Source organism: Dipodomys spectabilis, unplaced genomic scaffold, assembly GCF_019054845.1.
Source record: "Dipodomys spectabilis isolate Male_0828 unplaced genomic scaffold, ASM1905484v1 ptg000363l, whole genome shotgun sequence".
In the NCBI taxonomy this organism is placed as follows: Eukaryota; Metazoa; Chordata; class Mammalia; order Rodentia; family Heteromyidae; genus Dipodomys; species Dipodomys spectabilis.
Window position 1 is genome coordinate 594,946 of NW_024871040.1, and position 17,399 is coordinate 612,344.

A 17,399-nucleotide genomic window follows, 5' to 3' on the forward strand; every position below is an offset into this window, starting at 1 on the left:
TACACACGTCTTTGAAATAATTGCAAATTTTTATGTTAGAACTATAAACTGAACAAAACTAAAAACTAAAAACTCAACAAAAGTAGAAATTGGTAAGGTTGATATTGCAATTGAGGTAGATTTTAATTTTTCTTACATCACCTTTATCCTCAATTCACACTGAAATTTTCATGATCAATGAAAGTACTTTTCAAATGCTGCTCAATTTTTGTCATTTCAAAATTATTTCATACATATTAGTATAACATGTAGTTTTTTTAAACAATAGTGTCCATGGCAAACAGTGTGATGGCAGGTCTTCAATGTGAACATTCTGATGACCTCTTACCAACATGATGAGATGATTCAGTCTTGCTTTCCACCCTGTCACCAGAGCCAAGAGGTTTATGTGTATGAATAGGTGGAATATTCTCAGGATATTTCTATCTAAAGTCCTGAGAAATGGGAAATCTGTGCTGTTGCTCTGGAGATACATTCATATGGAGCTTTTGAATGTTGCTTTTACATATGGAACTGCTCAGTGTTCATCTATATTCCTCACCTTTTTAAAAATTCTGCAACATCTTCACATATTTTTAAATGTTACCAAATTCAATTAAACTACTCAATTTTCATTAGAAATTTTGCTATGAAACTTTATATTTCCCTAATTTAAAATATTCTATTTTTTCTAATGTTTTGGTAAAACATCTTGGAAGAGAGAAATAAGAGACCACACCTTCACTGCCTTCATCAGATGAGGGGACTTGGGATCTGAAACAGAACAATGACAGATGTTGCACAAGGAATGCCAAGCTTGACCTTAAAAGCCAAAGGAGACTAACATGCCATGAGCTTAAAGCTAACTACTGGCATAAACAAAAGAAAAAGGTAAATATAGTAATAGAGTTTCATGAAACAAATCATCTTCTTCTTATATCCAAATAAAGAATACTAGAAATGGAAATCCAGACATTTTAGGTGGGTTTTCAGGGTATAGTGGCTGAGAGAATACTGTTAACCCCTGGTATTAGGGCGCTACAGAAGTGCTCACAAGTAGTGTCATCAGGACAGTGGAGTGGACACTGGGTGATGGAGGGAAAACAGCTTGGGTGGTCCTCAGTGAGTGGTTTGTGTGAGTTAGGGATTGGAGCAGTGACTGGGAATCTTGTCCTGAAGCACTTAGTGAGGCTAAGGCTGACTGAGACCCAGGTTTGGTGAGTATGACCTTACCAGGAGAGTACATGATCTCAGTTGACTTTGTTGTCTTGCTCACTCTGTGGCTCAGATCCGTACTCAGCAAAAAGTTGTCACCATCCTCCAAGAATCAGTTCAGTAGGACACAAGGCCTCCATTGATTAGCTCATCAGGGCTGATCATTCAAAGTTAATTCTTGGCACAGACATCAAGTGGCAAGTGGTTCAGGATGTTCTGAACTCTGAGCCATCTAAGGAGCCAAGTAGAACACTGGTCACGGGGGGTAGGGGGTGTCACCTACAGATCATGAAGGCTCTGGAGAGGCCTTCGTCAATGAAAAGATGCTGAGAGAAGATTATACAAATGTGCTCTTCCTCTTGTCCTTCAGAGATATTCTATTTAGAAAATACCCTATTTGGGGCCAAAAACTGAAATGTAAGGCAGTAGGAATGGGTTCATGAGCTTTCCCCTGGCTCAGGCTATCTCCTAGAGCATCAGTCTTCCCAGCATCACTTTGTTGCAGAAATATTTAAGAAAGGGATTAAGAAAAAAAGAAAAAAAAGGATTAAGACTTGCTCTTGAATCTAGATTCCATGACATCATGCAGAGGAATCAAGAGTTGAGGGAGCTCTGTCTCCAGCACCCAATTAGATTCTTTTCTCATTACCATCACTCAACAGTGTTGGGAATCTGAGAAAGTGTTTCCAAAAAATCCCTAACTTTTGATTCTTGCTCTGTACTTCCCTCAAGACTGGACTGAGATCACAGGAAACAGCAGATTTTATCTGAGCTACAAATTATTTAACCACATAAAGGAAATAGAATTGAGGTTCAACTTTCTTTCCCCATGGTTTGCCAATTTGAAGAACATAGATAACATTTCTACAACTCCAAATATGGAACTTCGGCAGAGTAATCTATATATTGCATAGATTCTACATTCAAATAGAAACCAAGGATATCAGGCTACAACCAGTGATTTCTGTCCCCATCTTCTGTCTGATCTGTTCTTCCTATGTGAACTCCTTTTACTAAGGCATTTGCCCACATAATCACTCTTGGATGTTTAAGCACTTGACACAATGGAAAATCCTCAGAAGCTCAGGCTGACTCAGATCAATTTGATTAAAGGACAAAATCTTGAACAGAGGATCCTGAAGATATGGACCAATCTCTCCATACCTCTGGAAACAAATATTCTACTCTCAACTGTGAGAAGTTGGTTCTATTTTTGTTAGCTTCCATTTTTGTGTGAGGTTGCTCAGTGTCTTTCTCTGTGTGGTTCTTTCATTTAATGCATTACCTCCCATAGCCTTTTATGAGATTACAAACGACAGCCTTCTTTTTTTTTTTTGTCGGCCATGGGGCTTGAACTCTGGGCCTGGGTGCTGTCCCTCAGTTCTTCAGCTCAAGGCGAGTGCTCTACCACTTGAGCTACAGCGCCACTTCCGGTTTTCTGGTGGTTTATTGGAGATAGGAGTCTCATGGTCTCTCCTGCCCCGGCTGGCTTTGAACCGCGATCCTCAGATCTCAGCCTCCTGAGTAGCTAGGATTACAGGCGTGAGCCACCAGCGCCCGGCTGACAGCCTTCTTTTCATCACAAAGAAATGTAAGCTTTCCAGGTGTTGGATATGCAACCAATGCTCAATGAAACATGAAACAACACACTGTATAATCAAATGAAATGTTTGATTGGGAAAAAGTTATTACTAATTGTCACATGGTCACCTATTCTATTCTCCACGTTTGTGAGTTTTGTCTATTTTTCTTTTTTTTCCTTTTTTTGGTCAGTCATGGGGCTTGAACTCTGGGCCTGGGTGCTTTCCCGGCGCTCTTCAGCTCAAGGCGAGCGCTCTACCACTTAAGCCACAGCACCATTTCGTTGTCTCTATTTTTCTTAATTTCCTTTTTTGTGTTGAGATTGCTCAGTATCTTTCTATACCTGGTTATTTGTCTTAATATACTATCTTCCATAGCCCGCCCTGAGATTGCAAATGACAGTATTCTTCTCACCATAAAGAAATATATGTGTTCTTGGTGTTGGATATGAAACACTGTAGAATGAAATCATAGTACATAATATTATGCTTCAAAATGCTGTATGGATATACCTAGGAAGAAATATGTGATTAGGATGACTTTTTACCTGAATTTTACCCTACCGAATATCTAGCACAGTCCTACCTCTGTCTCTCTCATCCCTTGGATTTCGGCAACCACCTTCTAACAAGCTTCTGGTTCCTCATTTTTGCCATGTTTCCAATTATTTCCTTACTACCAGAATTGAGTTTAATAAAACCATGTCTTCATTGTATTTTGGTACAATTATCTGAATGGAGCTGGAGAAAGAAATTGGAGTGATGATAGACTCATCCTCAGAACTCCACTTTCAGCCTCCAGAAAAGTAAAAAAACACAAGCTCTTCATATTATCCACGCTGGTTTATTATAACAACTCACTCAACAGAACAACAGAATGAACTAAGGGTGAATCAATCACACGTGACTCATTACCAGTGATTAATTCAATATAAAGGAAGCACTGAAGTTATTTTGGGGTTACTCATCCAAAACCAAATGGTTTAGACTCTTGTCTTTATTTACCAACCAAAGAAACCAGGAATGAAGCTATGACTCAAATAGTAGAGCATTAGCCTTGAGCAAAAATGCTTAAGAACAGTGCCTAGGCTCTGAGCTCAAGCTACAGGACTTGTACCCATACAAAAAACAAATATATCCCCAAATGTGTGCCTTTCCATGTTTTCTGAATGTTTCATGAACTTGAGGACAAAAGGTGAAGAGAAAAATTTCACAATTGTGCACGTTTTGTAATAAACAGTGGCATCTTCCATCAGATCTTCTATTCAAACACTGAACTGGAAATAGTAAGTCACTTGTGTTATAACGCATTGAGCGCACATACAGTGGGATACTTTAGTGGAGCAGTGGAGAAATCGAAGCTCTTATGTCCTTGTCTGAAATCATAACAGTCTTTTCCCATCTATGACTCCCCAAATCACCTTGGAGGATGATCTGAGTCCAATCTCAAAGGGCCAGAGTTCTTATTTCTGACTTTATAAAATCACCTTGACAAATTATTCCATATTATAAAAGAGACAAGTCAAGAACTTCACTCTCTTAATTACTTCTCAAGCCTGGAAGAAATTAACACCCATCACTTGTGTCCAAATCTTTTGAATAACATTCAAGGACACCATCCACACTCATCACAATAAGAGGATGAGAAATGTTGGCTCAGCGAGTGCCCAATAGGAAATAATGGTTTCGGGCTGGGAAGGTGGCTCAGTGGTAGAGAGCTTGCCTTGCATGCCTGAGGCCCTGGGTTTGATTCCTCAGCACCACATAAGAAAAAAGAAAAAAGCCAAAGTGGTGCTGTGGCTCAAGTGGTAGAGCGCTAGCCTTGAGCTGAAGACCCGAGGGACAGTGCCCAGGCCCAGAGTTCAGGCCCCACAACCGGACCCCCCCCCCAAAAAAAGGAAAGAATGGTTTCCCATTACACCTAGCTTACTTCTGCCATGAAGAGCTTCTCTGTATAATTTGCAGCAGTTCCTGAAAAGTATTTTCCTGCATTGGGTTTCTTTGCTGTGAGTGCTGATGCTTACTAAAGCCTGACTTCTGCTTGAAAGATTTCCTCTAATGTTTACATTTACCAGGTCTCTGATACCTGTAGAGATAAGATTTCCAGCTAAATGTTTTTCTACATTTATTATGCTGAGAATTTCTCTCATTTATTTATATGTTCTCAGATGCACTGAGGACTGACACCTGCTTAAAAGTCATTGCACATTTGGTGTATTCACTAGTTTTCTTTTCTCCTGTGTGATTCAGTTCTCTGATGAACACTGAGGTATGCCTTCCAGGTGAAGGCATACCTTTCCACATTTATAACATTCATAAGATTTCTCTTCTGTGTGTTCTATTAACACCAACTCATGCCTTTTTGGTGAAGGATTTTCCATGTTTGTTACGTTCATACGGTTTCTCTCCTGTGTATGTTCTCTGATGTAAATTGAGGTGTGACTTCTTGAAAATTTTTTCCACATTTGTTTTATTCATAAGATTTCTCTCCTATGTGTGTTCAATGATGAGCCATAAGCTGTGCCTTCTGGGTGAAAGACTGCACATATGCTCCATTCATAAGGTTTCTCTCCTGAGTGGGTTCTCTGATGCAAACTGAGTTTTCTTCCAGGTGAACGACTTTCCATTTATTTTATACATACAATTTTTCATTAGTGTGAATTCTCTTATTCTTGTTGAGATGTGACTCTGGATGAAAGATTTTCCACATTTGTTACAATCATAAGGTTTCTCACCTGTATGAATTCTCTTATGCCAACTGAGGTGTGAACTCCACTTTAAGGTCTTTCCACATTTGTTGCATTCATAAGGTTTCTCTCCTGTGTGTGTTCTCTGATGCGAAGTGAGGGTTGATTTGTGCCTGAAAGACTTTCCACATTTGTTACATTCATAAAGTTTCTCTCCTGTGTGTGTTCTCTGATGCAAAGTGAAAGAAGACTTCTGCCTGAAAGATCTATATTTGTTACATTCATAAGGTTCCTCACCTGTGTGAATTATCTTATGCTTGCTGAGGTATGAACTCCGGGTGAAGGTTTTTCCACATTTGTTACATTCATAAGGTTTCTCACCAGTGTGAATTCTGTTATGCATGCCAAGGTGTGAACTCCACTTGAAGGTCTTTCCACATTTGTTGCATTCATAAGGTTTCTCTCCTGTATGTGTTCTTTGGTGCAAAGTGAGGTGTGACTTCCCTCTGAAAGCCTTACCACATTTGTTGCATTCATAAGGTTTCTCTCCAGTGTGATTTCTCTCATGCAAAGTGAGGTCTGACTTCGGTCTGAAAGTCTTTCCACATTTGTTACATTCAAAAGGTTTCTCACCTGTGTGAAATCTCGTGTGTCTCTGGAGGTTTGCCTCCCGGGTGAAGGACTTTTCACATGTCTGACATTCATAAGGTTTCTCTCCTGTGTGTGTTCTCTGATGGACAGTAAGATGTGTCTTCCGGGCAAAAGATTTTCCACATATGTTACATTCATAAGGTTTCCCTCCTGTGTGTGTTCGCTGAAGCAAAGTGAGGTATGACTTTTGTATGAAAGACTTTCCACATTTGTTGCATTCATGCATGCATTCTCATCTTTGGGAGTTCTCTGATGCCTGCTGAGACCTGACTTCTGGGTGGAAAATTTCCTGCATTCCTCATATTCAAAGGGTTTCCAATCTATAGGTGATTGAGGTTGGAAAGTCAAGTCTGACTTATGAGAGAGAGAGTTTGTACATTGCTTATACTCATCGGACTTCTGTGGATATTTGCTCTCAGGTTTTCTAATGTGCATTTCCTTATTGAAAGACTTCTCACATTCATTAAATGTACAAGGATTCTCTCCTTTGTACATTTTCTGATGTGTAGTGACTACAGGTCTTACGTAGAATGTTTTTCCACATAAAGTACATTCAGGTGTTTTCCTCCCTCCTTGAAGTATCTCTTGGGCAAGGAGAGCAGACTTATCATAGTCTTCTCTATATTCACTATGGTTATAGGAGGTCTCTCCCATACAGACCCAATTATGGCTAAAGAATATAGTCTCTGAGTTTAATACCTTCCCTTCTCCACCAAATTCAAATTACTGCAGCTCATTTGGACTCGCATAATTTTGACTAAAGTACTCTGAATATCTGAAGGATTGTTCAACTACAGGAGACACACCAGTTGTATATGCAGCATGCATCTCATCAGGCTCACTATAGAGAAGCATGTCCTGACACTCAATGAACTCCTCAGTGCTCATCCCTAAAGAGTTCCCATTATTCCTCATCAGCTCAAGCTTATGAGTTGAGCCCAAGTTAAAGTTGTTATCAATCTCACTCTTTCTTCCACTGGGTTACTATTTGTGACTGCTACTTCACACAGACATTCATCTGGACCTTCCTGGCAGGTCTTAATCACCTCCTCCATTTCTTGGACATTTAAAATGTGTCAAAGAAAAAAAAGACAAAAACATAAATGAGATCCAAAGATTCCTTAATGTAAAGATGAAGACATTTTCTCTCATTCTGTTACAGATTTTCAATTACCAAAATAGGAATTAATTTATGATACATGATTTCTCCCTAATGTATTAATTAAAAAATAATACTGATATTTAGCAATGGAAAATGTTTTTCTGTGTTTCAGTTTTTCTTTTTATATCAGAAGAAATATTTACTCAAATTATTCAACTAAGTACTGTGAAAGTCTTAAGCTGAACACTTAAAATTTGCCTTTAGTATTCTTGGGATTGTTTCAAATATTGTTTTGTTTGACCACAGGGGAATAGCTGCTTTGTGTTCTTTAATTTTCGGAGACTCGGCCCCTCCGCTGTCGCAGCCGCCTCCCCACCCCCCGGCCCGCCACGAAGCGGTTCACCACGGCCTGGCCCCGCCGAGCCGCGCACCTCAGCCGCAGGTCGCGCGGAGCTGCGGGCGCTGCGGCGGGAGCCGGCGCGAGGCGCTGAGGCGCCGCCGCAGGGCCGGAGCCAGCCGCCGAGCGAGCGAGCGGGCGCGTGCTGGCGCGGCGATGTACCCGGAGGAGCGCGGCGCGGTGGGGCTGGGCGAGCTCCACTCCTGGTGGGAGGTGCCGGCCATCGTGCACTTCTGCTCGCTCTTCCGCACCACCTTCCGCCTGCCAGACTTCGAGATCGAGGTGAGAGGCGGGGACGGGCCGGAGTTCGGGAGCAGGGCTGCGGCGGCGTGAGGGTGGGGGCCGGGGCCAGGGCCGCCGGCGAGTGCGGGTGGCGCTCCGCGTGCCGCTGGGACGTACGGCGGCAGCGCCCGCGCGCGGTCCAGGGCCGCCGGGGAGCAGGGCGGGCGGGCGGGCGGCGCCGCCAGCCCCCTTGGGGCCGAGCCGGGGCCGCCCGGAGCTCGTCCGCCCCCAGAGAGGCAGCGGCGGCGGCGACGGGGCCTGGCCGCCAACTCCGGGCGGGGCGGGGGTGGGGGGCTCCTGGGGCCGCGGGGAAAGTCGGGTGCCATCTCTTCCCACCACGCCCGGCCCGGGGTGGGGGCGGTGGGGATGGCGCGGGGCTGGAAACTTGCGCGGCTTTTGTGTTGTGGGTGGTTGTTGTTGTTGTGTTGTTGTTGATGTTGTTGTGTTGATGTTGATGTTCCCCCCCTTCCTGCGCCCGGCCAGGCAGGGGAAGCCGTGCTCCTGGAGCCAGGGAGGCATGCTCCGGCCCAGGGACCCGGGAGCTGGCGGCCCGAGCTCCCGCGGCATGCCGGACAATGTGGGGAAGTTGCGGGCTGCCTCTGGCGGAGTGGGGAGGGGGAGGAGGAAGAGGAGGGGGAGGAGGAGGAAGGAGGGGGGGGAGGGGAGGGAAAGGGGGCTGTGGTACCAGGTGATTTTTCTAACGACTTTCCCTCTTCTTGGTGGGAGCCTGGTCGCTAGAATCCGGGCAGCCTAGGCTCAAGAGCCTGAAGTCCGCAGGAGGGATGGTTGGATGGATGGATGGATGGATGGATGGATGGATGGATGGATGGATGGATGGATGGATGGATGGATGGATGGATGGTTGGTTGGTTTGTTTTCTGACAGTTACTCCCGAATGTTCTGAATTTCCTTAGTGGGTCAGCAGAAAAAAAACACCCTGACAAAGGCCAGCGAATCAGGGCTGCGTCTCTCTGTGGAGGCCGCTGGGCCCCGCACCCCGCACCCCCTCCTGGGGCTCCAAGAGACCATGGAGAGGACCCCTGGTCAGGAGAGCCTTTGGAGGGAAACGGCAGGCATCACCGGGTCCCCATGCGCCCGTTTTGTGGATGGAAAAGGAGAGGTCAACTCATTTCAGCCTGAAGACAGCCACGCTCCCAGCAGTCTGGGAGTGATTTGTCCTGTGTCCTACACGTGTGTGGCTTCTGAGTGTTAGCAGGCTCACTTCCTAAAGAGAAATGCAGATTGTTTGAAGAGGTCAAGTATATTTAAAGGAGAAATGAGAAGTGATTGTAGCTTACACAGTGACTGGTGCAGACACCCGAAGTGACCGTTTCTAATTCTAGTCTTCCTTGGGAGTAACTTTGTTTTCACTTAAAATATATGCAATTTGAAAAACACCTCAGATACCTATTTAGATTCCAACATGTATGCCCTGTAAGTATTCTTCACACTTCTTTTTCTTTGGAGACGTTAGGTAACTTACTTACTTAATGCTCTGGTACTTGTATCTCTATTGTAGATCATGTGTATTTATTTTGATATGCCTCCCTTTGTGTGTGTGTGTGTGTACGTGTGTGCACGTGTGCGTGTGCACATGCACGCACATGCACACCCCTGAGCTGCTGCTTTTTTTTTTGGGGGGGGCTCAAGGCTTGTATTCTACCCCTTAAGCCACAGCTTCATTTCTGACTTTTGGTATTTATTGGAGATAAGAGTCTTCTCACAGACTTTTCTGACCAGGCTGCTTCAAACCATGATCCTCAGATCTCAGCCACCTGAGGAGCTAGGATGATGGGCTATATGGCTATGTTTTAAGTAGAGATTTTTTTTTCAAAAGTTGAGAAATGTTAAATTAGTTGTCTACCAAACTTGACTCAACTGTGAAGAACTGAGGACACTAATCAGTTTGATTCAGTATAATTGATTCTCATTTTTCTTAGGTAATTAAAAAATATCAAATAGTTTATTGGCCTGACTGTTTAAGAAAAAGTTTGGCTGGGAATGTGGCTTAGTAGTAGAGTGCTTGCCTAGAATACATGAAGTCCTGTGTTTGATTCCTCAGCACCACATAAAACAGAAAAAGCTGGAAGTGGTGCTTTGGCTCAAATGGTAGAGTGCTAAGTCTTGAGCAAAAGGAAGCTCAGGGACAGTGCCCAGGCCCTGAGTTCAAGCCCCAGAACTGGCAAAGAAAGAAAGAAAAGATTCCTAGGTGAGGTCCTAGGCCCTACAGTGGTAATGTATAGCAACTTGAAAAGATAGAAATGGTGGGCTAGGAAGGTGGCTCAGTGGTAGAGTACTTGCCTTGCATGCCTGAGGCCGTGGGTTCGATTCCTCAGTGCCACATAAGCAAAAAGAAAAAAGCCGAAGTGGTGCTGTGGCTCAAGTGGTAGAGCACTAGCCTTGAGCTGAAGAGCTGAGGGACAGCACCCAGGCCCAGAGTTCAGGCCCCACGACCAGACCCCTCCCCCCAAAAAAGATAGAAATGGTGAATAATACCAGGTAGAAGTTGGATATCATTTCTTCTCTAATGGGGGCTTGAACTCACAGCCTCTCAATTTCCTTGCTCACTGCTGGAGCTCTAACATTTGAGCTCTGCCTCCAGCCTGGCTTAAAAATTTTTTTTGGTGTCATTCTTGTGGTTTGAATTCAGGGCCTGGGTGCTGTCCCTGAACTTTTGTGCTCAAGGCTAGCACTCTGCCACTTGAGTCAAGGCTCCCCTTCAGGCTTTTTGGTGGTTAATTGAAGGTAAGAGTCTTACAGACTTTCATGCCCTGATTAGCTTTTAACGGTGATCCTCAGATCTCAGGCCCCAGAGTAGCTAACATGTCAGCCTGGCATGGTTATAGGAGAAAAGAGTCTACCACTTGAGCCACAGTGCCACTTCTGGCGTTTCCTGTGTATTTGGAACCGAGGAGTTGAACCCAGGGCTTCATGCATGGTAGGCAAGTGCTCTACCACTGAGCCACCTTCCCAGCCCGTGTTTTGTTTTATTTTATTTTATTTTAAAGGAAGCCAGTTTTCACCTGTGGGACAGATCTCTTCCTCTCTTTTTAAATCTTGATCACCTGGCTGAACATTTGGATTTATAGAATCTTCAAGGCCTTGGCTTCTATTTTTCTTTTTTTGGGGTCCGGTCGTGGGGCCTGAACTCTGGGCCTAGGCACTGCCCCTCAGCTCTTCAGCTCAAGGCTAGCGCTCTACCACTTGAGCCACAGCGCCACTTCCGGCCTTTTTCTTTTTGCTTATGTGGTGCTGAGGAATCGAACCCAGGGCCTCAGGCATGCAAGGCAAGCGCTCTACCACTGAGCCACCTTCCCAGCCCTGAAGAGCTGATGTTTTTATATTGGCATGCTAAAAATATTTTTACTTCGTTAGCAGCCTTGAATATAGAGGATTTCTTCAGGAAAGGCAACATACTTTTTTTTTCCCTAGTGCTGGGAGCTGAGAGATTGGACACATGGTCTCATGCTAGCGAGGCTTCTACCATTAAACTCCTTAGCCTCTTATCATTTGGAGATTTTTTTTTTTTTGGTTGATCATGGAGCTTTCAACTGTGGGCCTGGGTGCTGCCCCTGAGCTAAAGGCTAACGCTGTACCACTTTGAGCCACAGCGCCACTTCTGTTTTCTGGTGCTTAATTAGAGATAAGAGTCTCAGAGACTTTTCTGCTCAGGCTGGCTTTGAACTGTGATCCTCAGATCTCAGCCTCCTAAATAGCTAAGATTACAGGTGTGAGGCACCAGCACCTGGCTTGGAGATATATCTAAGGACTTCAATGTTTCTGTGCCCTAAATAAAGTGTTTGGAATTATCAGTCCAGAAATCTGTGAGTGTACGGTTAATGATCCTTTGCATTGTTTAATTGTGGTTTAAAAAATAATAACATAAAATTGCCAGGTGGTAGTGGCTCACGCCTGTAATCCTAGCTACTCAGGAGGCCGAGATCAGAGGATAGTGATTCAAAGCCAGCTGGGGTAGAAAGTCCATGCAACTCTTATCTCCAATAAACTATTTTAGAAAAGGGGGGCAGAGGCTAGAAGTAGAGCTTCGACTCAAGTAATAAGAGTCCTGACCTCAAGCAAAAGAAGGTTAGGGATAATTGCCTGAGCCTTGAGTTCAAGTCCCAGTATGGGCACACATACAAATGAATAAAATTATATAAAGCTTGAACATTATAGGAAAAAAACGTAAAAATTTGAAATAACCCACTATCACCCATGAGATTAAAAACTTGTAACATTGTAGCCTATTGCATATTTATAAGTTCCTAAATATATTCACAATATATTTGTATCATACAGTAAGTATTTTTTCAGAGGAGACTGAAGTATTCGGGTGGTTAATACAGTGGATTAGTGACACTGAATTAAATCGTTGGCATCATTAAGTACCTACTATGTGCTTTATATAGAAGTAGATAATATCAGTTAGGCTCATAATGGTCCTGTCAGAAGATTGGCAGTTAATAAGTAGCTCAGAGCAGGGTGCTGGTGGTTCATGTCTGTAATCCTAGCTACTCTGGAGGCTGAGATCTGTGGATCTCGGTTCAGAGACAGTCCCGGCATGATAGTCCCTGAAATTCTTAGCTTCAGTGTACCACCAGAAAACCGGAACTGTGGAACAAGTGGTAGAGCGCTGGCTTGTGCTAAAGAGCTGAGGGACAGTGCCCATGCCCAGAATTCAAGCCCCAAGACTGACCAGAAAAAGAAAAAACTAGCTCAGAGCCACAATTGTTTGTTTATTTTTTGTTCATGGGGCTTGGGTGCTGTCCCTGAGCTTTTGTACTCAAAGCTAGTGCTCTACTACTTTGAGCCACAGCTCTACTTCTGATTTTGGGGTGGTTAATTGGTGATAAGAGTCCCATGGGGGCTGGGAAGGTGGCTTAGTGGTAGAGCGCTTGCCTTGCATGCCTGAGGCCCTGGGTTCAATTCTCAGCACTACATAAGAAAAAAGCCGGAAGTGGCACTGTGGCTTAAGTGGTAGAGTGCTAGCCTTGAGCTGAAGAGTTGAGGGACAGCGCCCAAGCCCAGAGTTCAGGCCCCACGACCGGACCCCCCCCCCCCAAAAAAAAAAGAGTCGCATGGACTTTTCTGCTTAGGCTGGCTTCAGACTGTGATCCTCAAATCTCATTCTTCTGAGGAGCTAGGATTATAGGTGTGAGCCACCCCGCTTGTTGCCCAGCTTGTATACTATTTAATCTAGCATTATGTAATTGCTTAATATTTTAGTGGTTAGGTTGGCTAAGTTTTGTTGACTCCAAAGAGAAAAGTTAATTGGTCTCTTCTTCAAAGGTTTAGTACTTTCCCCTAACCAAGTGGTCTTCTCAGAAACTAGTGCCTTACTTGATAAGGGAGATTTTTCAGTGGTCTGATCCAAGGGAACTGGAAATGTTCATGTAGAATCATTTATGTAGTTCTTATGGTAGCAGGATAATGAAAATTAATTGATTGCTTTCTTGTATCTTTTAATGAGCTTCTTGCCTTTGAGAACCTAATTTTTAGTTTTGCTGTGTCTCTTTCTAGTTCTTTCTTCTTTTTTGGTTAGTACTGTGGCTTGAAGTCTGGGCCTTGAATCTTAACTAGGCTTTTTTGTTCATGGCTGGCTCTCTATCAGTGGAGCTGGTGAATTGGAGATAAAAGTCTCTTGAACTTTTCTGCTGGTATATCTGGTTAGCTTGTAATCTTGATTCTCAGCCGGCAGTTTCTTGAGTAACTAGGGTTATATTTGTGAGCCACTGGTTGGTGTTGGGCTCTGATTGTGGTTTTATGTGGTTTAAAGTCCCTTACCTAAACCACATGATCACCTGAGTATAATATGCTGAGTCTTGAATGTTAAACTTGGACTTTCCTTGGATTAACTCCTTACTGGGAGCACAAGCCATGAATTTGCACATTAAAATAAGTACTGAATGTGGCTCAGTGGTAGAGTGCTTGCCTAGTGTGCATGAAGTTCTAGGTTCCACTCCTCAGTTCCACATACACAGAAAAAGCCAGAAGTGGTGTTGTGGCTCAAGTGGTAGAGAGCAAAAGCAGCTCAGGGACAGTGCCCAGGCTCTTGAGTTCAAGCCCCAAGACTGGCTCCTTCCTTTTTGCCCACCCCTCCCCCCCAAAAAAAGACTAAAGTTAAGAGGAACTTAAAAATACAATCAACAGTTCCTAAACATGGTGCCAAAGGATGGGCGGTAGATTTTTGAGTTCGTATACTTATACACAATCTGCTGGCAGTGTGTTTGTGGTTTAACATTTTAATCAATTCTGAAGGAGGTTCTTCAATCAAAGGTTTAAGAGGCCTCAAATACAGGAAATAATAAGTGAGCCCTGATTAGGGTATTCATTTCATGATGACTAGATTTAGTGGACTGAGTGAGGAAACGTATTTTTTTTTTTTCCTGGCAGGACTAGGGATCAAGAAAGAAGGTCTCTAGTGTACTAGATAGGCAGGTGCTGTACTGTTGAACTGCACTCCCAGGAAACTATTTTAATTGAAACATACTGGCCTTTGTTTTTGTACTGGTGCTGGGTGCTGCCTCTGAGCTTTTCTTGCTCAAGGCTGGTGCTCTACCACCTGAGCCTCACAGACTTTCCTGCCTGGGCTGACTTTGAACTATGATCCTCAGATCTCAGCCTGCTTTGTAGCTAGGATTGCAGGCATGAGCTACCAGAGCCCAGGTGTCCTGTCCTGTCTTGTCTCTGTCTTTCTCCTCTCTTTCCTCTTTCCTCTTTTCCCTCCCTCTCTCTTCCCTCCCTCCCTCCTTCCCTTCCCTCCTCTCTCCCCCTCTCCTCCCTTTCTTTCCTTTTTCTTTTGTGTATGCTGGTACTGGAGCTTGAGCACTGTCCTTTAGTCTTTGGCCACAGCTGGCACTCTACCACTTGAGCACAGCTCTACTTCATGGTTTTTGGTAGTTAATTGGAGATGGGTCTCACAGACTTCCCTGTCCTGGCTGGCTTTGAACTATTATTCTCAGGCCTTAGCTTCATGGGTAGCTAGGATTATAGGCATGAGCCACCAGTACCTGGCCAGAAGATCTTTTTTAAGCCTTCTACTGAAACTGAGTACAGGGGCAAGATCATGTTTCTTCTCTCTCTTGTGCTTGTTCTCTCTCTCTCTCTCATTCTCTTCCTCCCTCCCTCCCCTGCTCTCTCCCTCCCCTCATCTCCCTGACCCCTCCCCTCTCTCCTGTCCCCCTATCCCTGAGCTCTTTTGCTCAAGGCTAGCTGTCTTCCACAAGGTGCTAGTGGCTCACACGTGTAATACTCAGGAGGTTGAGATCTGAGGATCAAGGTTTGAAACTAGCCCAGGCAGGAAAGTCTGGGAGATTCTTACCTCCAGTGAACCACCAGAAAACCAGAATGGTAGAGCTCTAGCCTTAGGCAAAAAAGATCAAGACAGTATGGGAGGCCCAGAGTTAAGAAGCTTCACAATTGATTTAAAAAAAAAAGTCTCCTGGACTCTCCTGGATGAGGCTAGCTTTGAACTGCCATCCTCAGTTCTTAGATTTCTGAATAACTAGGATGATAAGCATGAGCCACCAGCATCCAGCTGAGTTCCTATTTCTTTGGTTGTTGTTGTTGTTGTGGTTAGTCTTGGGGCTTGAACTCAGGACCTGGGACACTGTCTCTGAGCTCTTCAGCTCAAGGTGAGCGTTTTACCACTTGAGCTCAAGGTGAGCATTTTTACCACTTGAGCCACAGCACCACTTCAGGTTTTCTGGTGGTTCCTTGGAGATCAGAGTTTCATGGAGGGGCTGGGAATGTGGCTTAGTGGTACAGTGCTCGCCCAGCAGGCTTGAAGCCCTGGTTCACCTCCTCAGTACCACAGACAGAAAAGCTGGAAGTGGCTCTGTGGCTTAAGTGGTAGAGTGCTAGCCCTGTGCCAAAGTTGTTCAGGGACGGTGTCCAGGCCCTGAGTTCAAGTCCTAAGACAGGCAAAAATAAAAGTCTCATGGACTTCCCTGCCTGGACTGGCTTTGAACTGTGATCTTCAGACCTCTGACTCCTGAGTAGCTAGAATTACAGCAGGGAGAGTTGATGTTTCTTTCAGCAAATATTTATAAAGCATCCTTTGTGTGTTAGGCAGGCCTAGTAGGTGCTGTTGTGAAACTTGTAAACACAACACAAAAATAACTGCCTCCTTTTTTGTGGAATGAGCCAGATAATAAGCAAATCAGTAAGTCCTGGATGAAGTCTGTCAATGGGTTGTAAGAAATAAAGCCCAGCGGGGCACACGGAGCAAGGCCCATCCCTTAGTCACTGTAGTTTAATTTATGGTGCTGCTCCTCACTAAAAGGTGTATCTGGCCCAAAATAGCATTGCTGAGGAAAGAATCACAAAGATCCTGAGCCTGTTCCTTTTTTTTTTTTTTTTGCCAGTCCTAGGCCTTGAACTCAGGGCCTGGGCTCTGTCCCTGAGCCGCTCTCTGCTACTTGAGACACAGAGCCGTTTTTGGCCTTTTCTGTGTATGTGGTACTGAGAAATCAAACTCAGGGCTTCATGCATGCTAGGCAGGCACTCTACCCGAGCCACCTCCTCGGCCTAGACCATTGCTCTTTTAACAGTAAGAACTACTGAGAAAGACACTGAGCCCATGTTTTCGACAAATGTGGACTAGTGTTTGCTAGAGGCTCATATGAAGACAGAACAACAAAAAAGCAATGAACAGCACCCAGTGAAAAATGAAAATATGAGGGTGGGTGACATCGCTCTCTGGAGAGGTCCCAGTCTCATACATGAGGTTGCAGCATGGAGGATAGGCAAGCCACAAACTAGACCTGGGTTTTATTCGTGGTTCTATGTATGAGGATCTCAAATACAACAGAACAAAGAGGAGTGAAAGAAGGGCAAAAGATAGTTTTAAGACATTTGTCCTCCAGAATTCCTCACAATTTTAGGTCTAATTGAGGAAAAGGTTAATCTTTAAGCCTCGGAAGCTATTTTAAAAGTAATTTGGACATTGAACAGAAAGAAGAAAAATCCCTAGTTCAAATGCGCCGAGGATGGATTTGTAGGTTTCATTTGGTAGATTGTTACTTGGTGGTAGGGATCCTGACCAGGGTTCTCCACCATGCTTGTTATGCATGCTCAAAAACACTCCTAAAATCACGGAATTTTGGGTCTGTGAAATACCTAGAGTTCATCTAACATAAAATTCTTGCACGGATGAGCCATCTGAAACTCAGACTCAATGGCAGAGAGATGACCTGCAGTCCAGTTGTGGTTCCTTTTCAGAGTGAGCTCAGGGACAGGGCATGTGGCAGAATGGTGCGTGTGCGACCGGAGCCCTGAAAGAAGGGTGTGTGTCACACCAGCTAGATGGAAACCCAGTTGGCTGGTGGCACGCCCCCCCCTTCCCCCGCGTCTCTGCGCTGCACATGCGTGTTTCTTGTGCTTGGCCAGTCTTCATTCTGGACCTTTAGCACACCAGGAATCTAGCCCTGAGCCTCACCTGGTCACAGGGCAGATGGTCGCTTGTACTGAGCCACCCAGTTGTATTTTAGGCTGTCCTGATAGTG

General features: G+C 44.4%; 1 protein-coding gene across 1 annotated transcript; it reads right to left on the bottom strand.

Moving 5' to 3' along the window:
* Nucleotides 1-670: 670 nt before the first annotated feature.
* Nucleotides 671-6,338, bottom strand: LOC122095876 (zinc finger protein 391-like). Its single transcript, XM_042666180.1, has 2 exons — nucleotides 5,741-6,338; nucleotides 671-753 (listed from the first exon to the last, which is right to left on the bottom strand). The coding sequence occupies exons 1-2, from the start codon at nucleotides 6,336-6,338 to the stop codon at nucleotides 671-673; spliced, it is 681 nt and encodes a 226-aa protein (XP_042522114.1).
* Between the last annotated feature and the right edge of the window lie 11,061 nt (nucleotides 6,339-17,399).

Excerpts from the sequence above, each read along its gene's own strand:
- LOC122095876 (XM_042666180.1), bottom strand. The coding sequence starts at position 6,338 with ATGCATGAATGCAACAAATGTGGAAAGTCTTTCATACAAAAGTCATAC. Across the intron at positions 754-5,740 it reads AGGTGAGGAACCTTATGAAT|ATCCCAAGTCCCCTCATCTG; the intron begins GTAACAAATATA and ends GTTCTGTTTCAG.